This window comes from Bubalus bubalis, chromosome 9, assembly GCF_019923935.1.
Source record: "Bubalus bubalis isolate 160015118507 breed Murrah chromosome 9, NDDB_SH_1, whole genome shotgun sequence".
NCBI lineage: Eukaryota > Metazoa > Chordata > Mammalia > Artiodactyla > Bovidae > Bubalus > Bubalus bubalis.
Window position 1 is genome coordinate 29378243 of NC_059165.1, and position 14398 is coordinate 29392640.

General features: G+C 38.9%; 1 protein-coding gene across 6 annotated transcripts in view; it reads right to left on the minus strand.

Moving 5' to 3' along the window:
• The window catches only part of ZCCHC9 (zinc finger CCHC-type containing 9), a 33489-nt gene extending 19930 nt beyond the window's left edge, over positions 1 to 13559 (minus strand). For 3 of the 6 annotated variants that reach the window (XM_044947341.2, XR_006553202.2, XR_006553201.2), the window contains exons 1-7: positions 13401 to 13559; positions 11251 to 11657; positions 9157 to 9307; positions 8744 to 8836; positions 6555 to 6623; positions 5195 to 5298; positions 3986 to 4037 (exon numbers count right to left, since the gene is read on the minus strand). In XM_044947341.2, the coding sequence (XP_044803276.2) occupies positions 4020 to 4037; positions 5195 to 5298; positions 6555 to 6623; positions 8744 to 8836; positions 9157 to 9307; positions 11251 to 11634 (819 nt within the window). In that variant the 5' untranslated portion in view covers positions 11635 to 11657; positions 13401 to 13559 and the 3' untranslated portion in view covers positions 3986 to 4019. Of the gene's footprint in view, positions 1 to 3836; positions 4038 to 4707; positions 5299 to 6554; positions 6624 to 8743; positions 8837 to 9156; positions 9308 to 11250; positions 11658 to 13400 lie in introns of those variants that run through there. The other 3 variants (XM_044947342.2, XM_044947340.2, XM_006065114.4) reach the window with 3 other exon arrangements.
• Positions 13560 to 14398: the final 839 nt, after the last annotated feature.

A 14398-nucleotide genomic window follows, 5' to 3' on the forward strand; every position in this document is an offset into this window, starting at 1 on the left:
CCTTCCATTCTTTGCCATCCTTCCTATCATAATAAATGAAACATCTCTACCCCCAGTCAATCCTAAAGGAAATCAACCCTGAATATTCACTGGACGGACTCATGCTGAAGCTAAAGCTCCAATATTTTGGCCCCTGATGGCCACCTGACTCACTGGAAAAGACTCTGATGCTGGGCAAGATTGAGGGCAGGAGGAGAAGGGGACAACAGAGGATGAGATGATTGTATGGCATCACCGACTCAATGGACGTGAGGTTGAACAAACTCTGGAAGATGATGAAGGACAGGGAAGCCTGGCATGCTGTAGTCCATGGGGTCACAAAGAGTCAGACATAACTTAGCAACTGAACAACAACCACCCCTAGCAAAGAACTATTTCTCTAACCTTCTCCAAGGCTTCACTCCTTCAATTCTCTTTTTTCTCTATTTCAGAAGTCTTTCCTGGATAATTATCATAACCACTATTATCTCTTATCTTAAAATAAAGCAAACAACACTTCATCTGATCCTATTTCCTAAAGGCCACCCATTTTTACTCCAATTATCTATAAATGTGGCCTTCACACCCTTATTTCATTCAATGAATCATACTTCTCCCTCCACTACTCCGCAGACCTCTCTCATTGCCACAACTAACGGCAACAACAAAACTGACTAGTTCCTTCTTTTTGCAACATTTTCTCCTCTTGGCTTCCACGATGTCACTCTTGGATTTCCTCCTACATCACACTTTTAAAGCCTCCTCTTGTGGTTCTTCCTCCTCCACCAGACACCCAGGGCTCCATCTTGGTCTCTTCTCCTCTATCTCTATTCCTCATTGAGTCCACACAGTCACTGGGTCTTAAAAGGTATCTACTTGCCAATAACTCCCAAATCTAAGTCTCAAGCCCTAAACTCTCCTGAACTCCACATCTGTATATCTAACTACTTAGTTGACATTTCCACTAAGATAATAGTCATCTCAAAATCAACACTTCCAGAACAGATCCCTTAATTCTGCCACCTTTCCCTTCATAAATCCTTCCTTCAGGAAATCTTATCAACTCTATGTGAAAAATATAATCAGAACCTGATTCCTTCTAATCAACTCTATAACCCTAATTCAAAACATCGTCTTCTATCATCTGAAATATAACCTGTTTCTATTCCTACTCCTCCCTTCGCTCTCAACTCAGCAATCAGATCGTGTCACATTTCTTTTCAAACCTGTAAAAAATTTTGCATATCACAGAGTAAAAGCCAAAGATTTATAACAGTCTGGGGTATGATATGGTATATTCAATTATTTTTCAAAAATATTCACTCCCTTGCCACCATCCCCAGCTCTGCCAATGGAGTGCACTATTCTACCTCTTCATCAACAGACATGATGCAATCAAAGTCTTGCAGATGTTTTTGCAAGTGGACCTGCCCTCTTACATCTTTGTCATGAGAAAAACAAGTCAGGACTAGTTTGCTGGTCCCAGAAAAAGGAAGAGAGATACAAGCAATAGAGCTGCTTCATCTGAGCCTAGTTTAGATCAGCTGACCCCAAACCAGGCTTCTTATGGATATAAGCAAGCCCCACTGAGATTAGCAGAGCTGTCCAGATAAGCCCAGCCTAGAAATTAAAAGACACTTACTCCTTGGAAGGAAAGTTATGACCAACCTAGACAGCATATTCAAAAGCAGAGACATTACTTTGCCAACAAAGGTCCGTCTAGTCAAGGCTATGGTTTTTCCAGTGGTCATGTATGGATGTGAGAATTGGACTATAAAGAAAGCTGAGTGCCGAAGAATTGATGCTTTTGAACTGTGGTGTTGGAGAAGACTCTTGAGAGTCCTGTGGACTGCAAGGAGATGCAACCAGTCCATCCTAAAGGAGATCAGTCCTGGGTGTTCACTGGAAGGACTGATGTTGAAGCTGAAAACTCCAATACTTTGGTCACCTGACGCAAAGAGCTGACTCATTTGAAAAGACCCTGACGCTGGGAAAGATTGAGGGCTGGAGGAGAGGGGGACAACAGAGGATGAGATGGTTGGATGGCATCACTGACTCGATGGATATGGGTTTGGGTAGACTCCGGGAATTGGTGATGGACAGGGAGGCCTGGCGTGCTGCAGTTCAGGGTTCTCAGAGTTGGACACACTAAGCAGCTGAACTGAACTGAGATCTGACTCACAGGCATGAGCTAAATAAACACTGTTACCATATGCTTCTGATTTGTGGTGGTTATGTAGCAGAAACTGGTAGTTTGTATGATGTGACCCCTGTTAACTGTCTGATCTTTACTACCTTATCCCCAACTCTTTTCCAACCACACTGGCCTCTTTGCTAGTTTTCAACTACACCAACCAGGCTCCTTCCTCAGTATCATTGCCCTTACTTAATATCTCACATCAAGATGTCCAAGGCTTCTAATACTTCCCTGTACACCTATGTACCAATGGACTATTACAGATGAACCTTGAAAACATTATGCTAAGTGAAGTCATTCAAAAAGATCACATCTTCTTTCTGACCCTCAAATATGGCAAGCTCACAGCTTTGACTATTTTCTGTCCCTAAGTATTCTTTTTCCTTATCTTCATAACAGATTCCCTCTTGTCATCCAGATGTCAGCTTAAAAGTCTTCCCCTCAGAGGCCTTCCCTTGATTTTCCAATCTAAAGTAGCTATCCAGCCACGTGTCATCTCTCTGTTAAGTCTAATTCTGTCACATATTCATTTAATTCATTCGTTCCTTCAACAAGGGTGAATGCTTTGTATGCACCAAGCACTGCTGAGTATAATGAGTAAGACTCAAAATTCCTGCCCTCATGTAACCTATAATCCAGTGGAGAGGGGACAAATAGTGTTAGGCAGGGACTTACATTATGGAGAAAATTTAGAGTAAGAGAATGAAACGTTATTGGGATGAGGAAAAAGCTATTTCCTATAAGGCTAGTCATAAGACTCTTTACTATGCAGACTGCCAAGTAGAGGCCTAAAGAAAGTCAGAGAGGGTCAAATCTGGGGTGTGGTGAGGGAACGTCAAGAAAAGAATAACTTGAGATTCGAGCCTGTAGGCTTGGAATATAATTGTACTAAATAAAATGGAGACAAGAAAGAAAATTTGCTCATTTTTCCCCTCAGCGGAAGTGATTCAATTTAAAGCTACTGTGAGTTTGAGGTGTTAGTGCAACATCCAATTAAGAATGTCCAGCAGGCAGGTGAGCACACAGAATTGAAACCAAGGATCTTAGGACTAGATGTAGACTCAGGAGTCAGTCCTAGAGAAGTGAAAGACAAGCTTGTAAGAAGAGATGACATTTCCAAAGGACTAGAAGGAAGAAGAGTGCTAACGACTAAGTCTTAGGGAATTCAACAAAATATTTATAAAATGTTATAAACATTGACATTCTGATATTATTTTTACTGATAGTTCTGATATGTATTTTTTGTGCCTAAGTCTGCCTTCCATTCTTCAGCCTCAGCAGAATGCATGGGGCCTTATCTGTCTTATTCACTGCCACAATCTCAAGTGCCTCAAAGAGTACCAAGAATGTAGTAGGTCCTTGTCTTTGGGAAATCTACAATGAAAAAGTAAATGTGTGCCTTCCTTGTTCAGCGTTTGTCGTTAGGAAAATAACCAACAGTAAGCAACCTGCAATCTCTCAGGACATCAGAATTTCCATCTCTGGTGAGTTCCTTTAACAAAGCATCCACATACTTTTCCAACCTTACACTGGGCCCTGAAATGTATTTCTAGTTTCACTGTAGATAGATCCTTAAAATGGAAACAAAGTAACCACAAAAAAAACAAAAATGGACATCCCTGCATTGAAGACTATATAAAAAACATCAGACTTAGCTTGCAGCTGATGGGTTTTTTACTTTCCAGAGCCTTTTGCTCCAGATAGGATAGGTGAGATAAATCTGGGTGTGTTCAGGCTGAAGGACTAGGACAGCACTCCTATCCTTTTCCAGCTGCATGGCTTGTGCTATTCCTTTAAAATGACACTCACTTCCTTAAGCTCTGGTATGCTGAGCCAAATTGGGTTATGTTTTCCTCTGTTGCTGAAAAAAAAAAAGAACAGCTCTTATTAAGATTAGAAATATTGAGATGTACAGACATTAAAACAGAAAAGTGTTCCTTTTCTTATTTGGTAAATATTTTGCTTTTGAAAACATCAGTAACTAATCACAGCTGTTTCCTTTTGTTAAAATGCATCCAATCAGGTAAAATTCCAAATGAAACACACAATCCAACGAAGTCATTCCATTATACAGTACAATGGGAGCCTTAAGCCTTGTGAAATGTATGTATTAAGTATGCATGTATTCATCAAATCAAACAAAGAAGCTAATGGGTCTCTGATTAGTGTTCTAACTCTATTATGATGATGCCTGAATCTCACCCTGACTCATCTAAAACATGTGAACAAAATGCTATTAAGTTTGATAGACAGTCTGTTACATGCCATCATCATTCTGGTTAAATATCCCAAACTGAATTTTGGCTGGAATCTCTCTCTTGAAAACCAGGGGCAAAGAAAGCTGCTATTAAGCTGAGGTACTCTTCTATTTTAACCTCAATAATTTGTAAATCTTTATGCCAAAACTAAAACAAACATTAATCAAAATTAATCTCATTTAGGATTCATAAAAGATCATGTTTCCAAAGAGATTGTTACATGGACATTACCAAGGCTCATTCAATCCAAAATTAGGTATTCATAAAACTAGGTAAATAGCAAATGAATTTTTATTTACTATTTTAAAAATACATTTTGTGGCAATTATAAATAAATTTCTAACATAATGATAAATTGATACTTTGAACCAACACAGGGCCACAAATTCCCTTCCAAATGCAAAGCAGTTACCCTATGTTTAGGGATAGTTCATATTAATGCATAATTTTGTTTTTAAGAAAAAAATGATTGTTACAATCAGGTATATAATCACTTAGTTACACCTAAGTTCAATCGGTCAAAAATATATTCTTTTAGAAAATCCATTTTAAACCTCTTACACTTTTTTCAGTGATCTTCTCCAAACAATGGGAGAAGTGCCCCTTGATGGACAGAACTCAGGAACTGGTTTGATCACACCTAAATTATACTGATATCTATAATACAGGCCTCCAAGGGACAGTCTAGCTCCAATTTGTGAAGCAGGCCCAGTTCAGAATGTTGAACAAACAACAGTACTAATCATCAAAAATTAACAACTTTAGGTATCTTTGTTTTCGGTTTCTGTGGTTTAGGCACATCCAAAATTTCTTCATAGTCTGCACTCATTCCCTTTGCCCAGCGACCAACTGTGACCATTCGATCTGTAAAGACACAGAAAACTCAAAATGTAAGAAAGACAGTGATCAAATACACCCACCTAGATTGACTGGTACTGGTTTAGCAAAGGAACTAGTTTTGACATGAATAATCACAAAGAAGAATCCATCACTAAAGCGAAGTGAGCAATTCTGTAATTGATTATAACCCTTGATTTCAGAGTACACGGGCAATTTGTCATCCCAATTAGGGAAATGCAGCAACTGCTTTGCAATGCACAAGTTGATGAGAAAGCTCTTTCATTCTTTCCCAGAGTTCATCATTATAGAGTCAATGAATTCCAAGAGACCGTAAACAGCAAGACTTATGAAGCATCAGTTTTAAATGCACAAGATTCCACCTGTGAAATTATACAACATCTGCTTGTCAGTCTTGTCATTTGGGAAGTGGCAATCCTCCCAGGAGGGAGAATTCAAATTCCACTTCTCATTTCAATCTCACTGCCTATAATGTAGTAAAGACTATCTTCTTCTAGACAAGAGTCTAAACAAGAACTCTTGGTTTTCAAATTCAAATGCTAGGGGTAGGAAGTAAGAGTGGGCAGACTTATTTGTATAGTACCATGACCATTTGATATAGAAAGAAATGTGCTTTTTCTCCAAGAAGCACTACTGGGCTACCCTACTGTCTTGCCTCCTTTCACACAGATTGTCATCATTCTAATCTAGGCAAACTAATCTAACAATGGTCTCCACAATCCCCAGTATCTGTCTTAGGTTTGTTGAACATTTATGAAGTTTTAGATGACCAACGGTAGTATTTGTCAGGAAAAAAATATAAACTGGCCAGATACTATGTGGATTACACAATTTGAATATTTCTGGAAGTTTTTGCAACCAACTTGTAATCCTTCTGACTTCAGAACATACATGAGGATTCTCAATCATAACAATACTGCAACTTATTCTATTCAATTTCTTAGTAAATTAATATTTTTAAATAACATAATTGGCTGTTATTATTAAACACATAAGTTAGCAAATACAAATATTTATGAATAAGATGCTTTATAAAATCAGGGTCCTCTGGGGCTTACTGATCATTTTTTTTCCCACCTGAGAACAGCTGCTAATGTTTACTTAGTACTGCTGATAAAGAAATGATGAAGTCATTACTGAAACAGGAAACCAGACAGTCTTAAAACCAGTTGTACCTCAGGGAGTTGTTAATAACAAAATTCAACAAAAACTCATAGGAATATTCAATCTCACCCCTTCTAAAGGAGGCCCAGAGATCTCACCTGAGTTCTGACTTTCGGGACAATCTTTCTTCATATGTTCCACAGAGCCACAAAGTCTGCAGCCACCACCTATAAAAAAAACAAAGTCACTGAAAACCTCTGATACTTACGTAGGGCATTTAATGTCTCTAAGCACTTTCATATCTTGTTTGGTCCTCATAACCTTGTTAGCTGCAAAGGTAGCTGAAGCCAGGAACGACTTATTCCTATTAATAAGTCTATTCTCCATTCCTCTTAATCTCATAGAGCACTAAACTGTATCAACCCACCATTTCTTGTCCCTGACCTTCAAAGGAGATGTGGGAAAGTGAGAAATGACAAAAGGTACTTGTTCTCTAGAGTGTCCAGGAGCCACGGCATGGAAGCCTAGGTCTTAACCACAGTTAGAAAGGCATGGGCTCGTGAACTATAAAAAATTTGTGTGCAGATGCATTTTTTGAGGAGAATGACCACAGTTTTTAATCAGATTCTTTAGTGATCAATGTCCCCTCCCCCTAAAAAGGTATACAAACCACTGCCCCGCTATACAGGTCAGATGGGTGTGAGTAGTTACAAAAGGAATGAAATTAACTTTTATATCAGTGCCTTTATCTACCAGGCATCCTAACTCAAGTAAAACTGCCTATTTGCCTACTTTAAGCAACATTCCAGGACTCTGAGTTACAATACAGTCCTAAAATGAGTTTTTCTAAAAGGAATCTTTCACTGAATAGTCAAACACTATTGCTTAATGGTCAAGCATTGTCATGATCATGCTCATAATATCAAATGACTTCTCAAAAAATGACCCTAACAGGGTATAAACTTGGATGAACTCACGCTTTTCTGTGACTTACTCCCCTTGCCACACTTTTTATATCTGGTCATTTTGGTTCACCATACAAAGGCATTTTTGCTCACTAGCCATATTATATGGCCTGTTTATTAAGTTCAAAACTGAAAGACACTTCTGAGTTTCTTTCAGGTCCAAGACTCTTTACTGCTGTAGATGCCACAGTGAAAGAGAGGAGGCACTTTAATAATTACTCTAATCCTCATAACTCTTCAAGGTAAAATATCATAATTCATCAAATCTAAGACACCACTGATTATAAGATATATCATTCATTCCTTTCTGGGGAAAAAAAAAAACTGCCTATTATGTAACACCCACCAATAGTAAGATACATTGAGTTCAGATATATTAAAATGTGGAAAAAAAAAACATGCATCTTAGAATTAGTGAAATAAAATTTTCTCATCTCCATTTCACAGGTGAGGAAACTGAGATGCGAAAAGTTAAATAACTTGGCCAAAGTCCCACAGTTAGTGAGTGGTAGTGCTGAGACTATAACTAGTGTTAACTCCAAAGCTATGGTTTTTCCTGGACTTCTGCAAGGGAACCCAGGATATGTGAGTGTAATGTCTAGAACCTAATGGTACCAGCATCACATTAATAAATGACTCACATTAACAGATGCCAACCTCCTCCTTAAAGCTTTAAACATCACAGACTTTATTGTGGGCACCTTAAGACATTAGCTGAGCCAAAGGTAAGAATATTACATGGTCCATGCCAGACAATAAACTAAGGAAAACATTCAGGAAAAAAAAAAAAAATCCAGAATACTGAGTACCAACCCTTCTACCCAAAATATTACACTATACTGAGATTAAATTCACCACACTATTTTTTAAATCTTATATTAGTTTAAGAAATAATCTTTTTGCTTGTTAGGTTTAAAAGTAGATATTTATAACATATTCTCACAAATGATACTGAAGTAAGTACAAATAGTTTGAAATATAGAGGTCAGCTTTTTCTGATTTGACGTATCAACTTAAAATTACACCAAGTCTAGTACATAGAATGTGTGCTCAGTTGCTCAGTTGTGTCCAACTCTTTGAGACCCCATGGACAGCTCCTCTGTTCATGGGGATTCTCCAGGCAAGAATACTGGAGTGGGTTGTAATTTCCTTCTCCAGGGGATCTTCCCAGCCCAAGGATCAAACCCCATTTCCCACGTCTCCTTTGCTGCAGGTGGATTCTTTACCTCTAAGCCACCATAGGATAATGCTTGATAAAAATAATGAAATTCTAGAGATTTTGCCACTTATTCAGGAATTTAAAAACTGTTTAAGTGTAAATTAAATCACAACCGCATGATAACTCACCACCATTTTCAACATACAAGAGTAACAGTACTCACCATCAGCATAGAGTCCTTTGGGATTATCAGGACAAGATCTGGACAGATGCCCCATTTCCCCACAAACAAAACATTTTGCAAAAGGAAATTCACCTGTAATGATCAACAGTTCCTGTTTAGTTATATACATGTATGGATGTGTGTGTATATATATCAACATAGATAGATACAGATACCTATCTGTATCTATCTATATATATATAGTGTAATTCATATTACTTTAAAACACTCTGAGAAGAAAACATATTTGTTGTTACGTAATTTAAAGTTTAATCACATTTGATTTCAAACTATTAAGTGACACACTCATAACAAACCCTGTCAGCAATGAAAAAACCAGTTGGTTACTTACTGGCCACTTTGCTCATTAACCAAATAAAAAAACTGATAGGAAAAAAACAACAACAACATACCAAGAGCTGGGTCTACTTTAGCCTTGCACTTGGTTATTTCGTGCTCTGTGGATCCACACCTGTAACATATTCCAGTGCCCATTTCTTGATTCTCAAGGGCAGAAGGGCAATCTGCAATCCCATGGCCAGGTTGTCTACAATGGAAACATACCTGAGAAAACAAAAAGTGAGTTTCCACACTGCAACACGACACTGGCTTTATTAATTCTAGTCATCAAAAAAACTATCCCATTTTAAAGTTGTCTAGTTCTGTTTTTTGAACTCTCCGTATTTCATCTGTAGAAAAAAGTGTTTCACATTCTCCTAAACTGTAAGAAATGTCATTTTCATCAAAAGGTTTCATTGCTTTTGAAAACCCTCAATTCATAAATCTATCAGTCTAGGAGACAAAGTTATAAATCTTTGCAGGAGGTAATTGCTTAAAAGAATTAAGCAAATATGGACTCATTACATTTCATTTCATTAATGGGGATGCCTGTATCTTAAACTGAGTTTTCTGGAGGAGACAGGCAATGAGCATAAAAATTATCACTCAAAATTAATACCTTCACTTTTTAAAGTTCACATCATAGAATGAATTTGGGTCAAGTGATTCCATTTAAGTTGTGATTCAAATCATAAGATATATTTCATACCAAAAATTATACTTTATAATTTTTATATCTTTTATACATGTTCCTTAATATTTATAACAGAGGTTTCATCTTAAAATATATGCACATTTTAAAGGTATAATTCTACGGTGAATTATTTGCCTCCAGCATAACATTGAACAATGGTTTCGATGCTTTACATAATACCTAGCAATTTGGAGGATTTTTTTGCTGCAATGAATAGAAGTATCAGTCATAATCGAAGATGGTAGATAATTAAGACATTTTATTTAAACTGGAAAAAGTTTTTGGATAAAACAGTTCATCATTTTTTAATTAACAATTAAAAACCGATGCTTAGTCTGAGATACTAAGAAAAGTAAGAAAATGAATTGAAAGGTCTCATCAAGCCTTATAGTATTAAAGCATATGCTTTACTATAGAGAATTCCTTTTTTGTTTTGAAAAACAATGTCTTTCCCCTTAATTAAAAACATAAATTTTCCCTTAAAGTCATAATACTAAACTTTTTCAAAAAGTATGCAATTCATCACACTGCGTATGTCAAAGAAATTATCTTTAAATTAAAAAAAAAATTTTATTTATTTATTTGGTTGTGCTGGGTGTTAACTGCAGCTGTCGAAATCTTCGATCTTCCTTGCAGCCTGCAGAATCTTTAGTTGGGGTATGTGGGATGCAATTCCCTGACCAGGGATCAAACCTTGAACCTGGGGCCCCCTGCATTGATTCATAGAGTCTTAACCACTGGACACCAGAAAAGTCCTAAAATTATCTTAAAATTATCTTCATGTTAAATTAACTTGACTTTAAAATATTTTAAAATAACTGCACAATTTAAACAAGACTATCTTGATCCAAATAGAAATGATTCTCTTTTCTATCCCAATTTATTCATAAGGAATATTTTATCAGTATTAGCTTATAAAAGAATCTTATAAAAGACTCTCCAAATATGATACTGCATAAAAATAACCCTGCAAATAGAAACCACATTTATGGAAGCTGCAACATTTCAAGTCTACATTGTTGCAAACAATGCTCTACATTTAGTAAGTCTATTAAAAAATAAAAATGTAAAATAGCAACAAATGTAGATTCTTATGTATTACCCTGCTAGAAGAATCTCTTGCTAGAGAAGGGAAAGAATTATACCAGTATTTAATTTCCTGTGTTTGAAACACCTTAGAATCTAGGTGTTGGGAATGCAGAAATTAAAATATATATATATGCACACTCATGTTTTCTACTCAAAATATGGAGATAATGCCACCATCTTTGTGTATTGTGATAATTCATCAGTACATCAAGTGTGTAGCATATATGAGCATATAAACAAAAATCCTAGAATTACTACTAGCCCCCAAAAAGAGGCCATCTAAGTCTAGCATACAGCCACAATCACACTTTGCTAAAATATGTATATGAGCATATGAATAAGTTTCCAACCATACAACATTATGTGAGAGAAGTGATAATCTTACCATTGCATTTTTCTTTGCTGCTTGTCTTTTTAATCGTCTTCCTTCCCGGCGACTGTCTTTCTTTAAAGCAACTTCAATTTCTTCCCTTACTTTCTGACTGTCTGTTGCTATCACCTCACCATTGTGAAGCATCTGTGAGTTTTGTCTTAAATATTCCATGAATCCATTCACATCTTCATTTAAATACTCCTTTTTCTTTTTATTCTTTTTGTGTTTTGCTTGGGGGGCATCATTTTTAAGGGACAGCCTATTGGCTTCAAGTTGTTTACTCTTTGGAAGATTTTGGCTTTGTCCCTCAGAGGACCCCTTCTTCAAGTCCTCCCATGATGTTGCAGGAAAGGGTCGTTTGTTCTGTGTGGTAGTGACTCGTGCCCACCTGGTCATAGCTTCATCAGAGGTGTATCAATCTTTAAGACAAGCATGGCCAGTTAGTCATCATTTCAAAGAAAAAAATGAAACTAAAGATATATGCTATATCACTATATCAACGATATCCATATGTTGAGTGTTAATTATTAGAAGACTTTTTAACTTAAAAACTTAGAGATCTATATATTTAATTCTGTAACATGCTGCATAGACATACCTGCAATGTAAATCTAGCCCTTGCCAGAGAAGCTACCACTCCAGTTAAAAAGAAAAAAAAGCAACAATTAAAAAAAAAAACAAAAAAAACACAGATATAAATACTTGCTTCAAACTGGAAAACAATTCAGCAAAAAACCAAATTATTTCCAAAATGAAATCACATGGTAATAGTAAATTAAGTTACTTTTCCCAAATTTTGCAGTTTTCTTAGTTTATTTGCCTATCTCCAAGTCCCAGGTCTACTTTCTTCCAATCTTTTTGCACCATCTGCCATTTCATCACAAATAATTTGTACAGCAAATTAGTAAGTATACACAAATCTTGTCCTTAAGCATGACGTTGTCATTACAACTCCTTCCGGAAGATTGATAAGCAAAACATACTCGTTTACAGTCACATGATAATACTGAGTCTACCTCGTTTTTTAAATTTTATTTATAATTAGAGGATAATTACTTTACAATGTTGTGATGGCTTTTGCCATACATCAAAATGAATGGGCCATTGGTGTACATATGTCCCTTCCCTCTTGAACCCCCTTCCCATCCCCTCCCTCCCTCCCCTCTAGGTTGTCACAGAGTACCGGCTTTGGGTTCCCTGCTTCATACAGCAAGCTTTCACTGGTTACCTACTTTACATACGGTAAAGTATATGTTTAAATGCTATTCTCTCAAATCATCCCACCTTCTTCTTCCCCTACTGTGTCCAAAAGTCTGTTTCTTGTCTCTGTCTCCTGAAATCAGAGTATAATCTACTTCCAATTTAAGTGACTTAGCAGCAGCAGCAACCCAGCTGTTTCACATCGTTTCCGACTATTAGCACGCTCCCTTCTAGGGCAGCATCCCCTGCACTATGCTATGCTATGCTAAGTCACTTCAGTCGTGTCCGACTCTGTGCGACCCCAGAGACGGCAGCCCACCAGGCTCCCCCGTCCCTGGGATTCTCCAGGCAAGAACACTGGAGTGGGTTGCCATTTCCTTCTCCAATGCATGAAAGTGAAAAGAGAAAGTGAAGTCGCTCAGTCGTGTCCGACTCCTAGCGACCCCATGGACTGCAGCCCACCAGGCTCCTCCGTCCATGGGATTTTCCAGGCAAGTGTACTGGAGCGGGATGCCATTGCCTTCTCCGATCCCCTGCACTAACCAGTGTTAAAACCTCAGCTTTGGCCACAACATCCTTTCAACGCAAGCGGTGGGGAGGAGCCAATAAACAGGCGTGGGACTCTGCACGCCACTTTACACCACGCGCGCACACTCGTCGCCGCAGATCCTGTGGCTGTCACGGTGGGGAATGGGGCCGTTCAAGGGGAGATGGATGATCCTTCTCTTGAGAACAAGGAACTGGGAGAGCTCTGAGTATCCAGTCGGTCGCGTCCATTCCTCCCGACCGGCCCCAGTGAGGCCCAAGCGGCTACTCAACTACAGCTGAAACGGATCCCCGCGCTCCGCCTGGGCCCGCCGCGAAGCGCGGTGCTTCAGCTGGGGGCCCTCGCTGCCAGTTCCTGCGCCCTCCCGCCGGGCCCCAGGGAACGGGCCTTACTCCCCCCACGCGCAGCTTCTTACCAGGAAAGGATCCTCCAGAGCAGCGGAGTTAGCAGGCCAGAAAAAACCCTTCCCCCTGCGGCGGAGACGACGACACCCGGGACCGGAAGCACGTCGTCCCTGCAGTGCGTCACTTCCGGCGAGCAATTGGCTTATTAGCAGCCGTGTCCCTGTCCGGCGCTGCGGTGCACCTCAGCTCTGGGAAAAGTGGCTAATTAGTAAATGTGGAGGGCGCAGTGTTTGAAGGGCACGCGCTGGGCGCCGGGGACGCGAAGATGAAGAGTGTACGATCTGTGCTGTGCAGAACGCAAGGCATAATGGGGGGAGACGAATGAGAGGATCCTTGGCGATGGGAAAGGCCCAAAAGGCTTCCCTAAGAAATGGTCTTTGTACTGGACTTCGTCGTAAAATTAGGCAAACATTTCTTGGAATTGGTAGCGGGAGGGACTTACATTTTCATTTGTTGTTATTCAGTCGCTTAGTCGTGTCTGACTCTTTGCTACCCCGTGTACTACAGAAGGCCAGGCGTCCCTGTCCTTCGCTATCTCCGGGAGTTTGCTCAAACTCATGACCATTGAGTAGGTGATGCCATCCAACCATCTCATCCTCTGTCGTCCCTTTCTCCTCCTGCCTTCAATCTTTCCCAGCATCAGGGTCTTTTCCAGTGAGTCAGCTCCTGGCATCAGGTGGCCAAAGTATTGGAGCTTCAGCTTTAGCACTAGTCCTTCCAGTAAATATTCAGGGTTGATTCCCTTTAACTAAGATTTAGGATTCAGTGGTTTGAGCTCCTTGCTGTCCAAGGGACTCTCAAGAGGCTTCTCCAACACCACAGTACAAAAGCATCAGTTCTTCAGTGCTCAGCATTTTTTATTGTCCAGTTCTCACATCAGTACATGACGACTGGAAAAACCATAGCTTTGATTATACAGATCTTTGTAAGCAAAGTATTGTCTCTGCCTGTTAATAGGCTGTCTAGGTTTGTCATAACTTTTCTTCCAAGGAGCAAATGTCTTGTCATT